We start from the raw sequence: 19,850 nt of genomic DNA, 5'->3' as shown, positions 1-19,850 counted from the left end.
GTCGATAGTTGGTGCCCAAGCAACATTGCAAGTTTTATCGCGGTTTTATAGCATTCTACAAGTCTAAATCATGGTCTACAGAACCCTCATAAAACCTAAATTGTTACTTGGGTTGTCCTCTGTGAAGATGTGTTCTGCAACCTTTGATTTGAAATCATATGTTAGGCCTTTTTCCTCTTGCTTTTTGGCCTTATTAACCTCCGCTATATGTTCTTTAAATCTAGTTGCTAAAGTTCTCTTGGTTTGTCCTACATATACTTTGTAACAATGATAACAGCTTATTTTATATACACCTGCTTTACCTAAAACATTAACTGGGTCTTTAGTGGATCCTAACGATGATTTCAACTGGTTATGTCTACTGGTGAAAACTAAATCTAATCCGAATTGTTTTAACTGTGGTCTTAGCGCACAAGTAATATCTTGATCAAATGGAACGGACACTCGTTTCAATGGTTCAGGTGCTGTGGTGAGGGTTGTAAATAATCTCCTTTGTAGAATTCTCGCTTTTTTATCGATGATTGCCTGGATTGGGGTCTCATTGTATCCGTTGAGTCTTGCTGTTTCGAAGATGTACTGTAATTCCTTAACCTTTCCTGTATCGCTGAGTGGAAGAGTCTGCATTCGGTGAATCATGTGGTGAAAGGCGGCCATTTTCTGCTGGAACGAATGGTTAGAAGCAGTGTTGGAAATGATCGCGATATTTCACGAAGTTCACCAACGGAAAAGTTCGCGAGTCGTAGTGAGTTTTGGTGAACTTTTCCAACACTTGTTGGAAGTATATAAGATAACTCTTTTGGTGCTTGTTGCCAAAAATATAAGGTTATACCTATAAGCCATAGGATTAAGGTACGGACACCCACCCCACCCAGCGTAGTAAAGAGGATGGAAGCAGAGTTCATCAAGGATAGCATCAGACGGCTATATAGCAAACTGGACATGAAGGTTTTGGAATGTTATTATCTACATCTCAAATTGGCCAAGGAGTATCCAATTAAATTCCAGGAGTTTCTGTCTAGGGCCAAGGTAGTAGAGGAGTGCGAATCGGATTGGAAGCGGAAGCTGCAGGATAGGAAGGTAAACACAGCTCTTTTTCCCAGCGTACCGGTCAAGGAAGCGATCAACCATTTGGAGGACTGGCTATTAACACAACGAGAGGATGCATCATGGAGAAACAAAGTTCGGACGTACCTTAAGCTGACCCGCCTTTGTATGGAAGAGAACTACTTCTCTTTCCGAGGTAACTTCTACAAGCAGACGAAAGGAGCCCCAATGGGAAACCCCCTATCCCCCTTCTTGTGTGAACTTTTCATGGCCAACTTGGAGACAATCCTGAAGGAGAAAGGACTATTACCAAACCGTTGGTGGAGGTTTGTTGACGATATCTTCAGCGTAGTTAAACAGGAAGCCCTTCCACAAATTTTAGATGAGATCAACAGAATTAGCCTACACTTGTTACCAAATGTTAGGGCATTACTTCAGCTTTCTTTACAAAAAAAAAATCAATAGAGGAAATGGCTGAAATGTTGGCCTATGGATCTATAATTGGGCCCATTGCTAAAAATCTAATATTGATTAATTTTATCTAGATGAACGCATCATTGGGACGGTACTAATGGATATTTATGGTCACTATTGAAAATTTATTGTTTTCTTTATTAGAGAGATTTTTAGCCTAAGGCTAGTTCATCTCTTTTATTGAAAATTTAGTCGATTGCTGAAAATATGTATGGGCCCCAATTGGGAGCATTTTGGCCGACATAACATCCATTTTCCCTGTACAATTCGAAAGTCCTTCTTCTTCTTATTGTTATTCTTCTTCTTCTTCATACTCTCAACTTAGTGTTCCACAGTTGTTCCATTTTTGCATTTCTATAATTGTGTGGCAAGCACAATCATACTTATATCCCCAGGGAAGTCGAGAATTTTCCAACCCAAAAAATTCAAAGACCGAATCAGGAATCGAACCCAGCTACCTCCAACATGGTCTTGTTTTGTAGCTGCGTCCTTACCGAGTGATCTAAGGGAGGCCCCGGAGGTGGAGTGTTAGGTTCTAACGCGGTCCTAATTTTAAAATAGCGGAGGGCCAACCCGATGGCAGTGAGAAAATTCAGAACTTCTTTCCACTAACCTTTACGTCTTGATCCACTTAACAACTTTGCCGAAGACAGTAACCTTCAATATGTCCAGGATCGCGAGATATTTCATGTTGGTCCCTATTAAGTCAAATCCCATATGCTACGTGTACTCCATTTACGCGAATTCAATTTACGCGGTACGTATTACTAGCGCTCTTCGGGGGGAGAGTGTTCAGCTTTCCCCCGAAGAGCGCGAGTAATATGTACCGCGTAATTCGAATTCACGTACACGTAAAGGGTGATACGGTCAAAATTTGGTCAAGGGAAAACGCGTGTAAATCGGTGAAATCGTTTATTTAAAAAATCAAATTAAATTTCTTTTTCAAGTTCAATTAGTATAAAATTCAGGAAAAATATTCAGTTAGGCTTCCGCTTTTCCAAATCCGAATTGCCGGGCCTTACGCTTGACCCCTGCCATCAGATTTTGTACAGCCACCTTGTCCACCTTCTTCGCCGCAGAAAGCCAGTTTGCCTTGAACTGCTGCTCGCCCTTAGCAGTTTTTTTGGTCTTCTTTAGGTTCCGCTTGACAATAGCCCAGTATTTCTCAATTGGGCGGAGCTCTGGCGTGTTGGGAGGGTTCTTGTCCTTGGGAACCACCTGCACGTTGTTGGCGGCGTACCACTCCATGGCCTTTTTACCGTAATGGCAAGATGCCAAATCCGGCCAAAACAGTACGGAACAACCGTGTTTCTTCAGGAAAGGCAGCAGACGTTTATTCAAACACTCTTTCACGTAAATTTCTTGGTTGACAGTCCCGGAAGCTATGAAAATGCTGCTTTTCAAGCCACAGGTACAGATGGCTTGCCAAACCAGATATTTCTTTGCGAACTTTGACAGTTTCATGTGCTTGAAAACATCTGCTACCTTTCCCCTTCCTTTTGCCGTATAAAACTCCTGTCCCGGAAGCTGCTTGTAGTCGGCTTTGACGTAGGTTTCGTCGTCCATTACCACGCAGTTAAACTTCGTCAGCATCGTCGTGTACAGCCTCCGGGATCGCGCTTTGGCCGTCGTATTTTGTTTATCATCGCGATTTGGAGTCACTACCTTCTTGTAAGTCGATAGTCCGGCTCGTTTTTTGGCTCGATGCACGGTTGTAGACGATACACCCAGCTTATTTGCGGCATCTCGGAGAGAGAGGTTAGGGTTTCGCTTGAAACTACCGGCAACTCTCTTTGTCGTCTCAGCGGCTTCCGGTTTTCGATTTCCCCCCGATCCAGACTTCCTGGCTGTCGACAAACGTTCCCCAAACACTTTAATTATATTTGTAACGGTTGATTTGGCAACTTTTAGCGATTTTGCCAACTTTGGGTGCGAGTAGCTCGGATTTTAGCGATGCGCGAGCAAAATTTTGATACGCTGCTCTTCTTGCTTGGACGGCATTTTGACAACTGAAGAGTGAATTCCAAAATCAAAATAGGAGCAACATTCTACACACACACACCTTCAAAATGAGGGGTGTTCAGGTTTTTTAAACGCAAAATTGAAAGAAATACGTCAAGTTGATATTGACCAAATTTTGACCGTATCACCCTTTAGTGCACGAGTACACGTAGCATATGGGATTGGACCTAATAGGGACCATGATCAGAGATGTTATTTATTTGTTTATTTGTTTATTTGTTTATTCAACTGACAATTAATGTCTTAATGAATAAAACTTAATCTAAATAGTTATGGTCAACGAAACGAAAACGGTCAAGTAACCGGTGACGAAACACATTTGCTGATACGTTAAAGTCAAATTCGCAAAAAAAGTAGTTAAATTGTCGGCTGATTGCACGAATTGGCTCATTCTGCGTATAATTTCTGCCTCGTGGCTCCAAAAACAGAAATTCGCGTTGATGAAGAGGTCTCTCAGGAGCATACATATATAGCTGGGCCAGCAACGTTGGACAGTCGATGTCACCCGTGAGAAGCTTTCCAGCAAACATAGCTTGAGCGACCGTCCGTCGCACCACTAGCGGTTCGATCCCCAGAAGACGGCAACGCTCCTCGTACGGTGGCAGGTTCGATGAGTCACACCAGTTCAAGAAACGTAGAGCATATCTCACAAACTTTCGTTGAACAGATTCGATTCTAGCGATCCAAGTGGCTTGGAAAGGGCACCATACAACTGCACTTGATTCTAATATAGACCGCACAAGTGAGCAGTAAAGTGATCTGAGGCATAACGGGTCCCGGAACTCATCGGCAATTTTGAAAAAAAAACCCAGTTGGCGATTGGCTCGGGAAATGATGTCGTTATAATGGATTTTGAAGGTGAGCCCGCAGTCCAGAGTAACACCGAGATCCTTTATTTGTTCTACACGGGCAATGCAACGTCCAAAGAGCACATAGTCAAACATAATTGGTTCGTTTTTACGGTGATAGGAGATGACGTTGCATTTTTCGATGCTCAGGCCCATCAAATTTCTCGTGCACCAGTTAGCGAAAATACATAGCATACGCTGGAGATCCCAACAGTCCGAGAGGCTTTTGATAATTTTGTAGATTTTGGCGTCATCTGCGTAGAAAAGACGACATCCAGATGGTAACAACAGAGCGATGTCGTTTAAAAAGATCGAAAACAGCAGAGGTCCCAGGTTGCTGCCTTGCGGGACTCCCGAGTTGTTTGAGAAAACATTTGAATCCGTCGCGCCAATCTTGACTCGTACAGAGCGATTCACTAAGTACGATCTGAACCATTTCACAGCCGTAGACGAGACACCTAGTATCTCCAACTTAGCAAGCAGGATTTCATGATCCACCCTGTCAAAAGCGGCTTTTAAGTCCATGTATGCAGCATCAACATGCCATCCAGCATCCAAGCTTCGCAGACAGTCAGAGGTAAACTGCACCAGGTTCATGGAAACCGATCGCTTGGGGTAAAAACCATGTTGGTCCGTATCGATATACTTTTTACAGCACATAAACAGAGCATCATTTAAAATAATCTCGAAAAGTTTAGAGCAGATAATTAGCGACATTCCGTTTGTCTCCTTTTTTGTGAATTGGAAACAGATAGGAAAGCTTCCAGCGGAAGGGGAATTCACTTTGCTGTGCCGAGAAATTAAAAAGTCGCGCAAGTGGAAGGCAGAGGTTGACTGCACATCGTTTTAAAACTGACGAGGGAATTCCGTTAGGACCAGCGGCGAATGAGTTCTTCATTTTGCGTGTTGCGGCTATCACCATGTCTTCAGTGATGTGAGGTATGTCAAAACTAAAAACATCACGTGGCATCCCGGAGGTTGCGACCAACACCTGTGTCGGTGAAGCGGAAAAATCGTGGAAGACTTGTTTGAATTGACGAGCAAACAAGCTGCATTTTTCACTTTCGCTGCAGGCCGTATCATCTCCGAGGAACATGGAACAAGGCAGCCCGGATTCTTTCCGTTTTGAATTTACAAACGACCAAAAACCTTTCGGGTTCGACCCTTCCGTGCGTCTCACGTGCCGATTATAGAAGAATTGGTTGTAGTTTCGATAGCGACGACTTGCGAAATTAAACAGTTGCTTGTAGAACGGTGAGCGAGAGCTGCAGTACCTTCGGAGTGCGGCGGAGCGCTGACGTTTTAGTTTACGTAGGCGTGGGTTCGACCATGGAGGCTTCTGCGGGGGACGTCTTGCTGGGACAGTGCGGAAAATAACTTCTTCCAGCGCAGAGCTGAAACAATCCACAGCATCATTGACACTACCGGCCGTTTCGATACAGTGCCAATCTATTTCCGCAAGCGCATTGTTCAATGCGGTGTAATCGACCCGGCGAAAGTCCAGAAAGCAGCACTCGGAAAACGGTATATATTCAATTGGAGTGGATAAACTTAGTGACACGACGAGAGCGGGATGGTCGGCATCTAGATCGATCAGTGGCTCGACCGGTAGAGAAACAGAAGTGTCTGGTAATGCTTAGTCATTTGCCAGAACAAGATCTAACAAACGTCCATGACGGTTGGGAAAAATGTTCGCCTGAGTGAACCCATGAATGTTAAATCCGTCCAGAAGTTCACAGCAAGCAACCGGCATATGCGATAGTAAAGGATCAATGAATGGTGTGCCACTGTCAGAGAAACGCCACTGTAAACCAGCTTGATTGTATTCGCCAAATAGGAGAGCGGGAGAATTGGGGCACAATTGAGACGAAATCGAGCCCAACGAATTAACGTTCTCATGGATGATCGTGCAGTCGTTTTTTTTGTTCGGGGGGTAGGTAGACTGCGCCTACACTGAGCTTGGTTCTTGGCAGATCCACAACAATCCAGATTTGCTCTAGCAGACTTGAAATGGGCGAGGTACTTACATAGCTGGTCAGTTTCGTTGTGACGGCGATCAGAACCCCACCACCACGCAATTTTTGACTGTTTAGGGGAGAGCGGTCGGTTCTGAAGACGGAATAATGCGATCCAAATAGCTGCGGTGAGTAAATCCGGTCATCCAGCCACGTTTCTGTCAGAACAATCAAATCGTACTCAGCCTCCAAGACAGCCAGGAAAAACGGGTCGATTTTAGTCCGCAGCCCACGCACATTTTGTTAGTAAATCCGGAGACCACTCAAGATGCCACTACGCGAACTGGAAGTTGAAGGGAAATCAGGTACCGAAAGTTCGAAATCGCAATTATACTCGCCTGGAGTTGCAGGCCGGAAGCCCCCGATACCACCACCGACCACAGGACCGGGACGATGACGATGGCGGATGTCAGCAGCAAGCGCGACTGGGTCGGGGGGCTCGGGAGCTTCCTTAGTGCCTGTTTTAGGGTGTCCCGGATCCGATGAAGTTGTGTCAACAGCTGGAGAAACGTAGCACGCTAGTTTTTTGCCGAATCAATAAACTCGCGAAACTGTAATCCGGCAGGCCAGGAATCCGGATCGAGTGCAGCATCTTTCAAACAAGGATCCAAACCGATCTTGAATGACACAAATGGCATACTGGATACGACTTTTCCTCTGGGAACCAAACGCACTACATCGACAGGTTCAGTTAAGCTCAAGCAGCGTGGCACAATACTCTGCACGTCGTTATCGGTGATGAGCGGGTTTAGGCGAGAAAGATATGGCCAGAATTTCTCCGGAGGTGCACTAGGAGCAATAGAGGGAACGGAAAGACCACTCAAGTCAATTGTTTTCGTTCCATTTACGGTTGGCACGTCAATATCAGGCCGGTCTTCACGACGGCGTTTTGCACCCGGTTTGGGCCAAACTGGTGTAGCACTCAGTGACGGGTTGCGTTTTGGCTTAGCAGAGAAATTGTCGACTTTTGACGTAGGACTACGTCTGTGATTTCTATATGGGGGTACACTTTGTGAAAACCGAAAATGGAACATGTAACGTAAATTCCCAAACAGGGACGCAGCGACAGAGCGCCAATCGAACACACGACACATTTTTGCTTTGACTTCGTTCACATTCTGATTTCGACCAAGTTCCCTTCGCCGATTTCAGCTGTGAACGATTGCAAAAACAGCAAACTGATCGCAGTCACTTTGGTGCTTTGTGCTGCTTCTAACTTGGGTAGTAAAAAATAAAGTAGGGGTTATTTTCCAAGAGTCGAAGTGACTTTTTTCACTAGTGAAGTGAGAAAAGACACGTCGTGGTGACGTTACTCTCCATTTGATTTCCACAGAGAGTCACGTCACCACGACGTGACTTCTCTCACTTCACTAGTGACAAAAGTCACATCGATTCTCGCTATCGCTCATTCTGGAATTTCAATATGCAGGAATATGGGAAAATCGGCTTCTATGCAGCAGCTGTGGCATGCACAGCGCAAACAACCAAAACAAGCTAGAATGAAACATTGAAACGTCCGTCGCTGCTGTCAGAGATGCCAGATTCACAGACATGTCTGTGAATTCACAGACTTTTATTTTTTTCACAGACTTTTTTTTCGTTACAGACATTTACAGACTTTTTAGTTTTTTCACAGATATTTACAGACTTTTGAAATGAAGGGAAAAATTTAAAATTTAGTTACCTTTTTATTAATAGCTTTGAACGTATACGCGTAAATGGATGCATTCCCAACTCCAATTAGGTTTAATTCGTTAAAAGCAGGTCTGTTTAGCTTGAACATGACTTTTACTGACATTTCAAATTTCACATCTATTTCATGACCCCCCCGTCACACGCAAAACTTCTGCTAATTTAATAATTTTATACATTTCTGAAATTCAAAAACATTTTTCGCAGACTTCTGAAAAAAAAATCTGGCATCTCTGCTGCTGTACATGTTAATGCATAAAACGTACAAGATCACGCAATTAATCATATGATTTGAGTAGTAGCTATACTGAAGATTCGAGAGATGTCACCCCTTCATTGGTAGGAAAATCATTTTTGCAGTATGGAGGATATCAGAAAATCCACGATTTGTGACTAAACATGCTTTCACAGATGAAAATAAATCAACGAGTGTTTACCTTATCACCATAGTAATGTACTCGTGCAATTTTTGTGCATCTAATACTGCTCATAAAGACGATAATGAATAAAAACTGAAAATTTTCATGCATTTCCAAATGGTTTCCTACCATTCCCATACATCCGAAAGTGACTGGCCCTCTGGATGTGGATGATGGTAAAAACATGCATAACAAAACAGGACGACATACGATCCCTTTTCAAGCCTTGTCTGCAACTGTACGCGCGCGCTAGATAACAGTTTCTTTTATACTCGCAGAATAGCCAATGAAGCCCCTCCCTCTTAGAATATTTTGCGTCTTACTTCATTATGTTGTTACTTCCCTGTAGCTATCAGATGTGCGCACGCACAGTATAAATTCAGTAGGCAAAGGGAAATCGATATCAGTTCTGATTACGCTCTCGCTGTGTGTGATCGTGGAATAGCTGGATATTTTTGAGAAAATCAAACTGTGCCATGTCGCAATACGATTCTGCGCTGTACATGCGCAATCTTCGAAAGCGATTGAGGGGGCAAGGAGCAGAGGACATCCCGAAGCGACCCAAAACTGCTGCCGAACGAGTTCGCTGTTTTCGGGCCAAAAACAAAACAACTGTATCTAATGCGTCATCAACTATCGCTTGGGACGCTGGCGAAGGGTCTTCAACTCGAGGTAGGAAATCTTGATTATTTATTAGCCGCCGTAACAAATATGTATTTATGGTAGCAAAGTTCTACTTCTGTTACCGTTCAATACCATTCCGATTTGGAGAATCTGGCAAATGTCTTCTTACAATTTAATTTATAAACATCGACGTTGGCATCATATCAACCTTTTATTTGTTGAATGTATTGCGATCATTATAGTAACCCTTTCACGAATGAACTTTTAAGCTGTTAGTAATCGCTGTTTTTGATGAACCCTCTCTTGCACTTGAAAAGTAACGTTTCTGTGTGATTTAAACATTGTTTTAAATGTTCGATGCAATCAAGCTTTAGTTATTTACTGTTCTCAATATTGATAAACAAAAGAAAGTATGGATTTTAATTTCTAGAATTGATCAGCGAACCTATAAATTACTTGAGAACAATATTCGATTATGTGATTATATCAGATACGATTCTATACTATTTCCTGGAAATCATTGCACGGATATCTCGCTTCCCGGGTAGTTGATTCGGATGATAACCCTATTGTAAGATTGTCATTTCACGGAACGACGCATTTAGTTCTCAGCATTATTCTGACATTAGGTCGACATTGGTTCTTAATTAAACTTTGATGTGAAAATGATGTCAGCCCAACGTCTAAATGGAATATACTGTAAACCGTTTATTTTTCTTCAACCCAGCATTACCCCACCTTCAACTTGACGTAATCTGATATCAGCCCTAACTAAATCCGACATAAACCTGACAATAGCATAACTATAACATTTATCCAACATTGGTTTTGAATGATCTTTTTCCCAGTTTCATGCCGTCTACATTTCATGTTTTTGGTAAAAGAATGTTCAGGAAACCGGGTTATTCCGAGAAAAGACATTCCGGGAAATGTCAAAATCACAGCTCCGACAATAAAATTTCTTGTTATGAACTGGGGGGGGGGAGGTGATGGCCAATCAGCCTACTGCTCATTCTTGTATGAAATTGGTTCCAAACGTAAACAAGCCCTGTAGGTTTCATATGGCTTGTTTACGTTCGGAACCAGTTATGCGAGGTAGGCGACGATTGTTCGTATATGACAGCCACCTCCCCCCCTTGGTTATGAAGCATTATCAACAGAAGGGATGTTATTTACAGTGAAGTTCAATATTCTGGAGTGATTTTTCAATAGGTCGCAAGTATCACTTTGCCTCAGCTGAGAAAATCCAATTATTTTATTTCGATTTTTCATGGATTCTGCTGCATTTTACTAATAATTCATAATGCATAGTTATTGAGAAATGATCGATTTATATATTCGATACATATTGAAAAGGTTCATTTAAAAATTTTATCCAGCCACTTATAAGAAGCTTTTCATAAACTACGCAGACAGTGTATGGGGGGGTTTGGCAATTGTTCACGGTTCATACAAATTTTAAGAATTGTGTATGGACAATTGTCTACGCATGGGGAGGGGGGTCAAGAATACCAAAAACTGTCTACGTAGTTAATGAACAGCCCCTAAGGGAATTGGAAAAGAAGATAGATTAGTTATCGATCTGCCATCGTCCAAAGCACTGAATTCTCATCAAGTGAATGAGCGAAAATGATTTGTTTAATGATGTTGAAAAGTTTTTTTGTACAAACAAATGGGTCACCAAATGAAATTTATCTGTATTTATCTGTCAAATCTGTCAATAGGTGCAGTGTGATTAATTATGTTCTTGATACTTCATAATCTATATGCTGTGCTCCGTGGTCGAGTTATCTAACAGCGCAAAGCGTTTTGGATAAAACCGGTGACAATAGTTATTTTTCGATCAGTGGTGACACGAGTCATGGAGTTTGACTTTTTTTCCTTAACATTTGATACTTTTCGCAATGACCATTGTGTCGACACACTCAAACGAACTGGCAAGCGGCAAAAATGTCATTGCTTCTTAACTGAAGCAATGAAATTGGGTTGTTAGCGGAATGATTTAAATAAAACAGCAAGTAAAGGTTATCTTCCCTTTAATTCCACTTAATTAATTTTGGTATCCATGACAGATACGTATTTCGACTACAATGTGCAGTTTTCATCAGTGTCGATTCCACTTAAAATCAAATGGAAGATAACCTTTACTTACTGTTTTATTTCTAAACTGTTTTCTGCCAGCGACAGAACATTTTTGCACAAAGAAGCAGACAAGACCGGCTGCGGGCGCGACATAAATTTATGTCAAGTAGAATGTTGCTGATTTCTTGCTGCATTTATTTGATGTTTATTGAATGGAATTAAAAGATGAGAATGAATACTAACCACTCATAAGCATAGATGTTAAAATTAGCGTAAATAAGGGAGTTGGTTATTTACTGTCACATGCAAGCTTGCAGCTAAAATGTCATTACAATAAACTGCACAGCAAAAAATTAATTTTGATATCACATGGATGCACTTCAATCGTTTCAAAAATATGGTGTAATAATACTTGCCAAAAAGGGCAAAATTATCATTAATACAGTACATGAACTGACATTACGCTGCTTTTACTGCATTTGTTTATTTTTGTGGCCATAAAAATTACATGAGATTTTCGACATGATTGAAGCGTATCCTAATGGATTTAATATTAAAATTTATTTTTTGCTGTGTGTTTGGAAAAAATAGGCTGCGACATTTGATTTATTCTCTATCTCCGTGGTTTGCAATGTAGTTATACACGACCGCCCGAGGGGCACGCACTAGACTATCAATACTACGCAGCCTGCTGACAAAATATTTAAAATCTTGCCATTACTGCATTCATTACTTTAAATACACTCTTAATTTCCATAAATACCAGCAGAATTTTAAATTTAAATTATTTTCAATACATTTAAATTATTTTTAATTACATTCATTATCATTAATTATTTGTTGATTACTTTCAATACCGCTAAAAGTATTTAAATTCAAATTATTACTGTCATCAAAGTATTTAAATTACTGCGATGTATTTTAAATATCACGCACTCATACCTGGAAGTGCGCGCCCCTCGCGACCGCCCATGTGCTGGTTGTACAACATTATATTTACACTATGAGCAATATATTCGAAATAGAATATGCATTTTCACAGAATATTTTATCAACTTCAAATATGAAGAGCTTTTGAGTGTGTTGATTTATTTCCTTTTAATTCCGTTATTAATTGCTTATCTTTTGACAGATACGCGTATTTCGTCTACTACTTGCAGACTTCATCAGTGCCAAGTGATCAACACCACTTCACTTGGCACCAGTGTGGTCAGTTCTACGGATTTATCCGTAGATCTACGGATTTTTAGGTTTCCTACGGATCTACGGACCGACCATAACATTCTACGGATTTTCCAGATATCTACGGATTTTTTTAATAGCGCCGTAGTAATTCTACGGATTCTCAAAATTTTAGCTCACCCCCCGCTCACCACTTTCATTTTTTTTTTTACTTTTTGAATGGCGGTTTTTGGGAAATGGTCATAAAATTTAGCAAGAATTAACGCAAAGGAAACAAATTTACTTATCTACTGATTGTACTCGATGAAAAGTTAACAACACTACTTGGCACTGATGAAGTCTGCAAGAAGTAGACGAAATACTAAATATCTGTCAAAACATAAGCAATTAATAACGGAATTAAAAGGAAATAAATCAACACACTCAAAAGCTCTTCATAAAGGGATTCCGTTAAGAGGTTCGACAAAATTAATATATTGAACTTCAAATAGTTGGATTTGTAATTTCAAATGGTTTTATTTGTACTTAAAACCATTTGAGGGTTTAGGACAAAGGAATGTTGCTTTTTCAAATGTGTGTTTTAGTGTTTCCTCCGCCGCGTTCTGTTGTTGAAGAAACAAACAGAGTGCAAGGCATCGTCGATGAACCAGGTGACAATTGTTTTATTCTGCCGACTTTGTTTAACAATGAAGCTGCTTTCGCCGGTGATGCTGTAGTCATGGAACATTTCCCCGATACGGTCATTATCTCTCCATCGCTTTCCGGTTTCGAAATACAAGCCGATATTGCCACGCCGTTGGAGACTATGGAAATCGATACATCGTTTCCTGAGCATTCAAGTCAGGGTGAGTAAAACCTTAAACTTCATAGATTTTTGACGAAAAGTAATCTCAAGTGCATTCGTTACGTAATTGAGGCGAAAATGTCAACGTGCATACAAAATAATTATGTTATTGTTATTATTCCTTTTTAGAGTCTATTTTACCACCAAATTTTGATCGCGCTAATCGTGAGTTCACGAAGCGGTTCATCGATAACGTGTTCGGTGCTGTATGCGACATATGCGACAGACTATGGTTTACCAATGATTTGAAACCATTGACAGAAGTGGGTGCGGCTGCGTTGGTTGACAGTGGATCTTTTCAATCCGTTGAAGGATTTTTGGCTTGCCAGACTTGCCAAAGCAATCTGAAGCGAGGAAAAGTTCCGGCTTTCGCAAAATCGAACGGTTTCGCATTTCCAGACAAGCCATCTGGACTGCCACCACTTGATGTCGTCACGGAACGGTTGGTATCCCCTCGGTTGCCATTCATGCAAATCCGCCGATTGCGATTTGCAGCAGGTAAAATGAAATTGCAATGCTTGATGACTTATAATTTATCAACTATGTTTTCAATTACAGGCAGCTATTCTATTATCGGGCAAGTGATCAATTGTCCCGTGGATGTTGCACAAATGGTACACTCTCTTCCCCGTCAGCTCGATGATGATCAGGCCTTCAACGTGTTCATCAAAAAGCACGTAATTCATAAGTCATCGTACTTGTCCGGCTTTATAAAGAAAACTACGGTTAAAGCGTGGCTTTCTTATTTGATTACGACACCACTGTATCGCCACTACGGGATCACAATTGATCAGATCGCCATAGATGATCTTGAAACCCCTGCAGTGGATCCTCAAATTGAGCTGGAAACCATTGCCGTGGATAACGAGACCGAATTGCTGCTCGGGCAACAGGAAACGCTCCTTTGGAATGAGGACAAATGCCTGGAGATCGCTCCCGCGCAAAACAGGGTTCCTCTGTCATTGATTTACGACGAGCACGGTGAAGAGCTAGCTTTTCCTGCCATATATTTCGGCCATCCACGGAAATTCAAGCCAGGTGTTCGGGTGACATATTTCATGATGGCATCCAGTGAAACTCGTCGCCGAGACAGGCGTGGGGCCAAACCACAACATTTGTTGTATATGGCAATGAAAGTTCTTCGCCTTAGAGTTTCCGAAGGCTTGCAATGCACTTTTAAGTGCATGGGGACCGCGAATATTACACGTGCCAACCTTAAGGACCGCGAATTCATGGAGCAGTGCATTGATCGAAATCTATCCTTCCTCAAGTCAATACCGAATTCAGTACAGTATTGGCAACAAAGGAAGAGAGATTTGTTCGCCATGATGCGACAATTGGGAAAGCCTACGATGTTCCTCACACTCAGTGCAAATGAGATGAAGTGGCCCCATTTGTTGAAGCTCCTACATCGATTGTCAGAGGGACACAATGGCAATGACTTAACAGATCCTATCCAGGAATTGACTGCATTACAAAGAGCAACTCTGGTCAATGACGATCCAGTCACGTGCTGTGTGTACTTCAACAAGCTGGTTGACACTATCATGCTCCTGCTGATGTCGCGGCACTACAGTCCATTCGGAAAGCACTATGTGGCCGATTATTTCAAGCGGATTGAATTTCAGCACCGTGGAAGTCCTCACGCGCACATCTTGCTATGGCTGAACAAGGATCCCCGGGAAGCAATCAGTGAAAATATGCCAAAAACCGTACAGCTGATTAAAGATCTCTGTTCCGTTAGCGTCAGAGATTTGCCGAATACTTACGGGTATCAAGTAAGATCAATGTTATTATGTATTTAATATTAGTTTAAAATTATCTATTTATTAAACCTTTTATTATTATAGGTCCATAAGCATACTTTCACATGTTTCAAGCGGAACGAAAACCACTGTCGGTTCAATATTCCGTACTGGCCGATGGATCGGACACTAGTTTTGCTTCCGATTGCGTCCGATGATAGCCGCAGGGATCGGCTCACCCGGAAAGCCAAGATAATGCGAGAGGCTCTGGAAACGAAAACATATGATACATTGGAAGCATTTCTTAGCGATTGTAATTGCACTCCTGATTGTTATCTAGCCGTCATTGGAGTATCAATTCGCCGTCCAACAGTCCTGTTCAAGCGATCCATGAATGAACTATGGACAAACCCATTCAACCCGTGGATAGCAAGCCACCTCGGCTCGAACATGGACTTGCAATTCATCCTGGACGAGTACACCTGCGCTGCGTACGTGGTTGAATACGTAAATAAGACCAACCGTGGAGTGAGCTGTCTCCAGCGGGATCTCATCAAGCTGCAAGAAGAGTTCCCTGATCAAGACTTCACCGCTCTCTTGAAGAAGGTCAGCATCAAGATGCTGAATTCTGTGGAGATGTCTGCTCAAGAAGCATCGTGGTATTTGTTACGTCAGCCGATGTCGGAAGCAAGCCGAGCGACGCAGTTCATTCCAACGATGTGGCCGCACGAGCGAATTAAGTCCAGAAAACGAAATCAGCGAATGGACGACGAAAGCATCAGTGACGATTCGACTTATGTATGGACTTTGAATATCATACAGAAGTATGAAGCTCGTAACGACCTGGAAGATCTGTGTCTAGCCGATTTCGCAGCCCTCTACCAGCAGCAACGCAGCAGCAACTCTTACAGGGCTCGGAAATTTCACCGAGTGTTGCAATGGTGTAGCTATGACATGTCGAAGCTTTCGGACTACAAGCGTGAAATGGTACTCCTCTTCGTCCCGTTTCGCAATGAGCTGTGTGATATTCTCGACCAAAACAAGTTCCTGCAGCTATACGATCAGCACGAACAGGCAATCCTTGCGAAACGTAAAGAGTACGACTGTGATCTGAACCTGGAGCAGATAATCGATGAGTACCTGAGGGTAAGCGTTGAGGAAACTCCAGATGCACAGGAGGCGGTAGCAACAGAAAAGGGTGATGAATGTACCAGAGCCATCGTGATGGAACCCAACGATGATGACATCCGCTTACTACCCACGAACGCTCTATCTGCCGTCATAAAACAGCGGACGACCGTTATGAGCAAGCAGGATTACTGTGCTCTGGTTCGCAAAACGAATGCTGAACAGAGAGCTCTTGTACTGCAAGTAATCGACAACCTGCATTGTTTTGATGACAGCAGAAAACCTCTCCAGTTGTTCTTTACCGGGCCGGCTGGATGCGGTAAAACGTTTACGCTCCATGTCCTGATGGAGACATATAATCGCTTTAGCCAGCAACATAATGCACTTAATAACGCCTATGTCGCCTGCGCATCGACAGGAAAGGCTGCCGTGGCTATCGGGGGAACAACTGTCCATTCGGCGTTCCACATAACCATGGATCGAAGACACCATGGGCAACTCCGGTTCGAACTCCTGCAGCTGTATCGACAATCGTTTGCCAACATCAAGCTAATAATAATCGATGAAATTAGCATGATCGGAGCAAACATTTTCAATACAATCCACACGCGGCTTCAAAGCATCACCGGTGATTACGATCTTCCGTTCGGCGGAAAAGACGTAATCATGTGTGGCGATTTCCGACAGCTTCCTCCGGTGAATGCGAGACCCGCTTTTAAGTCCGCGAACAACTCCATCGGTGGTGTAGCACTATGGCAAACGCTGGATTACTTCCCTTTGCGCCAAGTGATGCGACAAACCGATGTTGAGTTTTCCTCCATTCTAACAAAGATCGGAAATGGTGAGCGGTTGTCGGATTGTGAGACCAAGCTGGTAGAAAGCAGGTTCCGGACAGTCGAATGGTGCATGGAGAATGTTCCGAACGCAATACGATTATACCATCGCAATAACGCTGTTGAAGCGTATAATCATGGTGCCTTGAGCAACCGTGATGGATGGGATTGCACTGCCGAGGATGTAATCAGCGGATACCAAGACGCTGCTCAGCTAACCAGTGCTCGTACCAAACTACACAAAATGAGTGTCGCTGAAACAGGTTGTCTTCCATACCTTCTACGATTGGTTGTTGGAATGTCATACATGATAACGACCAACGTAGAAGTAGAGGACGGTCTCGTCAATGGAGCAATCGGCGAACTCAGGTACATTGAGCACACCGATGATGGCCCCCAGCAGTCTGCGTGTCGCTTGTGGTTCAAATTTGATAACGACGCTGTTGGTGCGAAACTTCGGGTGAAATCCAGGCCGCTTGTATTTTCAAAACCTGGCGTACTGCAACAAGACTGGACACCGATCTACAAGCGATCGGTCAACGTCAAGCTAAGCAGTGTAATCAAATGCAAGCGAATACAATTTCCCATCGTTAGTGCCTGTGCGTTGACAATTCACAAGTCACAAGGAGCTACTTTCGCGGAAATTGTTATCGATTATGACAAGAGCCAGGAGCAGCAGTTGGTATACGTCGCCATGTCACGTGTGAGTTCAGTGCAGGGGCTCTACATGACAAACTCCGCCAATTCATTCGTGTTTCATCACGGTAAGGGCAGCAACACCCCCAAGATGAAGGAACTCCGTGACGAGATGCAACGGTTAGAAAACCACAAATTGTTGACGCTCAGTGACGAGTTGATCGCGTTCTTCGATAACGCTGATCACTCTGTTATACTGATGACCCTGAACATCCAGAGCCTGAATGCGCATTCCAAGGACCTGTCGACTGACCATGTCATGACCAGAGCCGATTTCTTGGCGCTGAGTGAGACTTGGATGGACGACAATGAGTCTTCGGAAATATCAGGTAAATGAATTCTTTCAATTGTTTGACTTTATATAATTCTGCTTATTTTTTCTAGGTTACATATGCATAGCGAAATTCAAGCGAGAAAATGTGAGGGCAGGAGGCGTGGCCATTTACGAGAAGGCATCAATTTCACCAGTATCAACGTCGCACACGATTGTTCAGCTGGGTGAACGACATGATCCCATTTTCGTTGAAGCCGCAAACTATGGAGATATTTGCGCTGCGGAAATTCAAGTTGATGGGTGCAAAATGGTACTATTCAGCGTGTACGTTTCACCGAACACACCGATCAAGCTCGCCAAAGCGTTCATGGCTAGAAGCCTGACCCTCTACAAACATTTTCCAACTCCAATCATTGTAGCTGGGGACTTCAATATCGACGTCTCTAAGGCGGAGAACATCGAATTCATCGAGTTCATGGCAAACCTGTTGGATTTGAACTTGGTCTCGGATTCCCAGCAATCAACCACGTTGAAGGGCTCGTGTATAGATATGGTGTTTGCAAGGGATACTGCTCCACTTGCAACGAAAAGATACATCACGTACTTTTCGTACCATCGGCCGTTGTTCACATTGTTGTCTGCTGCAAATTAGTGAGACACGTCACACAAACGGGTTACATTTGCCAGTTGAGGGTTTCGGTCTTCCTCCGGTTAAGCTCTGTATTGTTCTGAAAATATCAATACGAGCATCACGTTGCCTTTGCCCGTTGAGTCTCTCGACGTTTCCTCCGCTTTAAACGAGCCCCTTCACAAGCAACAAAACGCCACACGTCTCTAAGGCAGAGAACATCAAATTCATCGAGTTCATTGCAAACCTGTTGAACTTGAACTTGGTCTCGGATTCCCAGCAACCAACCACGTTGAAGGGCTCGTGTATAGATATGGTGTTTGCAAAGGATACTGCTCCACTTACACAGAAAAGATATATCACGTACTTTTCGTACCATCGGTACCACTAATTTTCACACAGTCGGGTCACCTTTGCCGGTTGAGGGTTTCGGCCTTCCTCCGGTTAAGCTCTGTCTTGTTCTGAAAATATCAATACGAGCATCCTGTTGCCTTTGCCTGTTGAGTCTCTCGACGTTTCCTCCGGTACAAACGAGCCCCTTCACAAACAACAAAACGCCACATAGCTCTACTTCCTGCAGTCGCCAGCCAACCGCCTCTTCACAACCAACAAGCCGTGCTCTACTTTCTGCAATTATTTTTAATCATCAAGTAACCATAGGTAAACACTAAACCTCAATGACATTTTAGAAAATCTGATGCATTTTTATTTTCACTCATCTAGTCACAACCAACAAAGCAACGTCCCCTGTGTGGAAATAGAAACATCGCGACGATCAGCAAAATTAACAAAGCTTCTAATCCTGAAGCAACCGGGCCGAGACTTTTCCGAGTGCCCATTTGTCGTAGCGAAGTTGAGGTATCCTTCGCTGCGCCCTTGCAACCCGTCACAGCCACCGTGTCAATCCGTGTCCAGCAGCAGCCAGGCCAAGATTCTTCCAAGTGCTAATTCATCGTAGCACCTCACAACCAACAAACCGTGCCCCTACTTTCTGCAATAATTTTTATTTAATCATCAATTAACCATAGGTAAACACTAAACCTCAATGACATTTTCGAAAATCTCTGATGTATTTTTCATTTTCACTCATCTAGTCACATAACCAACAACCTTTGTGTGGAAGTAGAACCATCGTGACGATCAGCAAGAGGGACCAGCAAAACAGTAGCAACTAAGCTTCTAATCCTGAAGCAACCGGCCGAGACTCTTCTGAGTGCCCATTTCTCGTAGCGAAGTTGAGGTATCCTTCACTGCGTCCTTCCAACCCGTCGCAGCCACCTAGTCAACCCGTGTCCAGCAG

General features: G+C 42.9%; 1 protein-coding gene across 1 annotated transcript; it reads left to right on the top strand.

The window, feature by feature from the left end:
- Positions 1 to 885: 885 nt before the first annotated feature.
- LOC135714111 (uncharacterized) lies at positions 886 to 18,464 on the top strand (the record flags this gene model as incomplete). Its single annotated transcript, XM_065237383.1, has 6 exons — positions 886 to 1,077; positions 13,882 to 14,227; positions 14,534 to 15,024; positions 15,097 to 15,304; positions 15,365 to 17,977; positions 18,033 to 18,464. Coding segments are annotated over exons 1-6 (4,282 nt in total), but the record flags the coding sequence as incomplete, so codon positions are not given.
- Between the last annotated feature and the right edge of the window lie 1,386 nt (positions 18,465 to 19,850).

Source organism: Ochlerotatus camptorhynchus, unplaced genomic scaffold (genome assembly GCF_037179485.1).
Source record: "Ochlerotatus camptorhynchus isolate MF236.1 unplaced genomic scaffold, CSIRO-AGI_Acam_v1.1 ptg000613l, whole genome shotgun sequence".
Taxonomy (NCBI): domain Eukaryota; kingdom Metazoa; phylum Arthropoda; class Insecta; order Diptera; family Culicidae; genus Ochlerotatus; species Ochlerotatus camptorhynchus.
The sequence above is the reverse complement of the archived record's forward strand: the minus strand, read 5'-3'. Positions and strand labels throughout refer to the sequence as shown.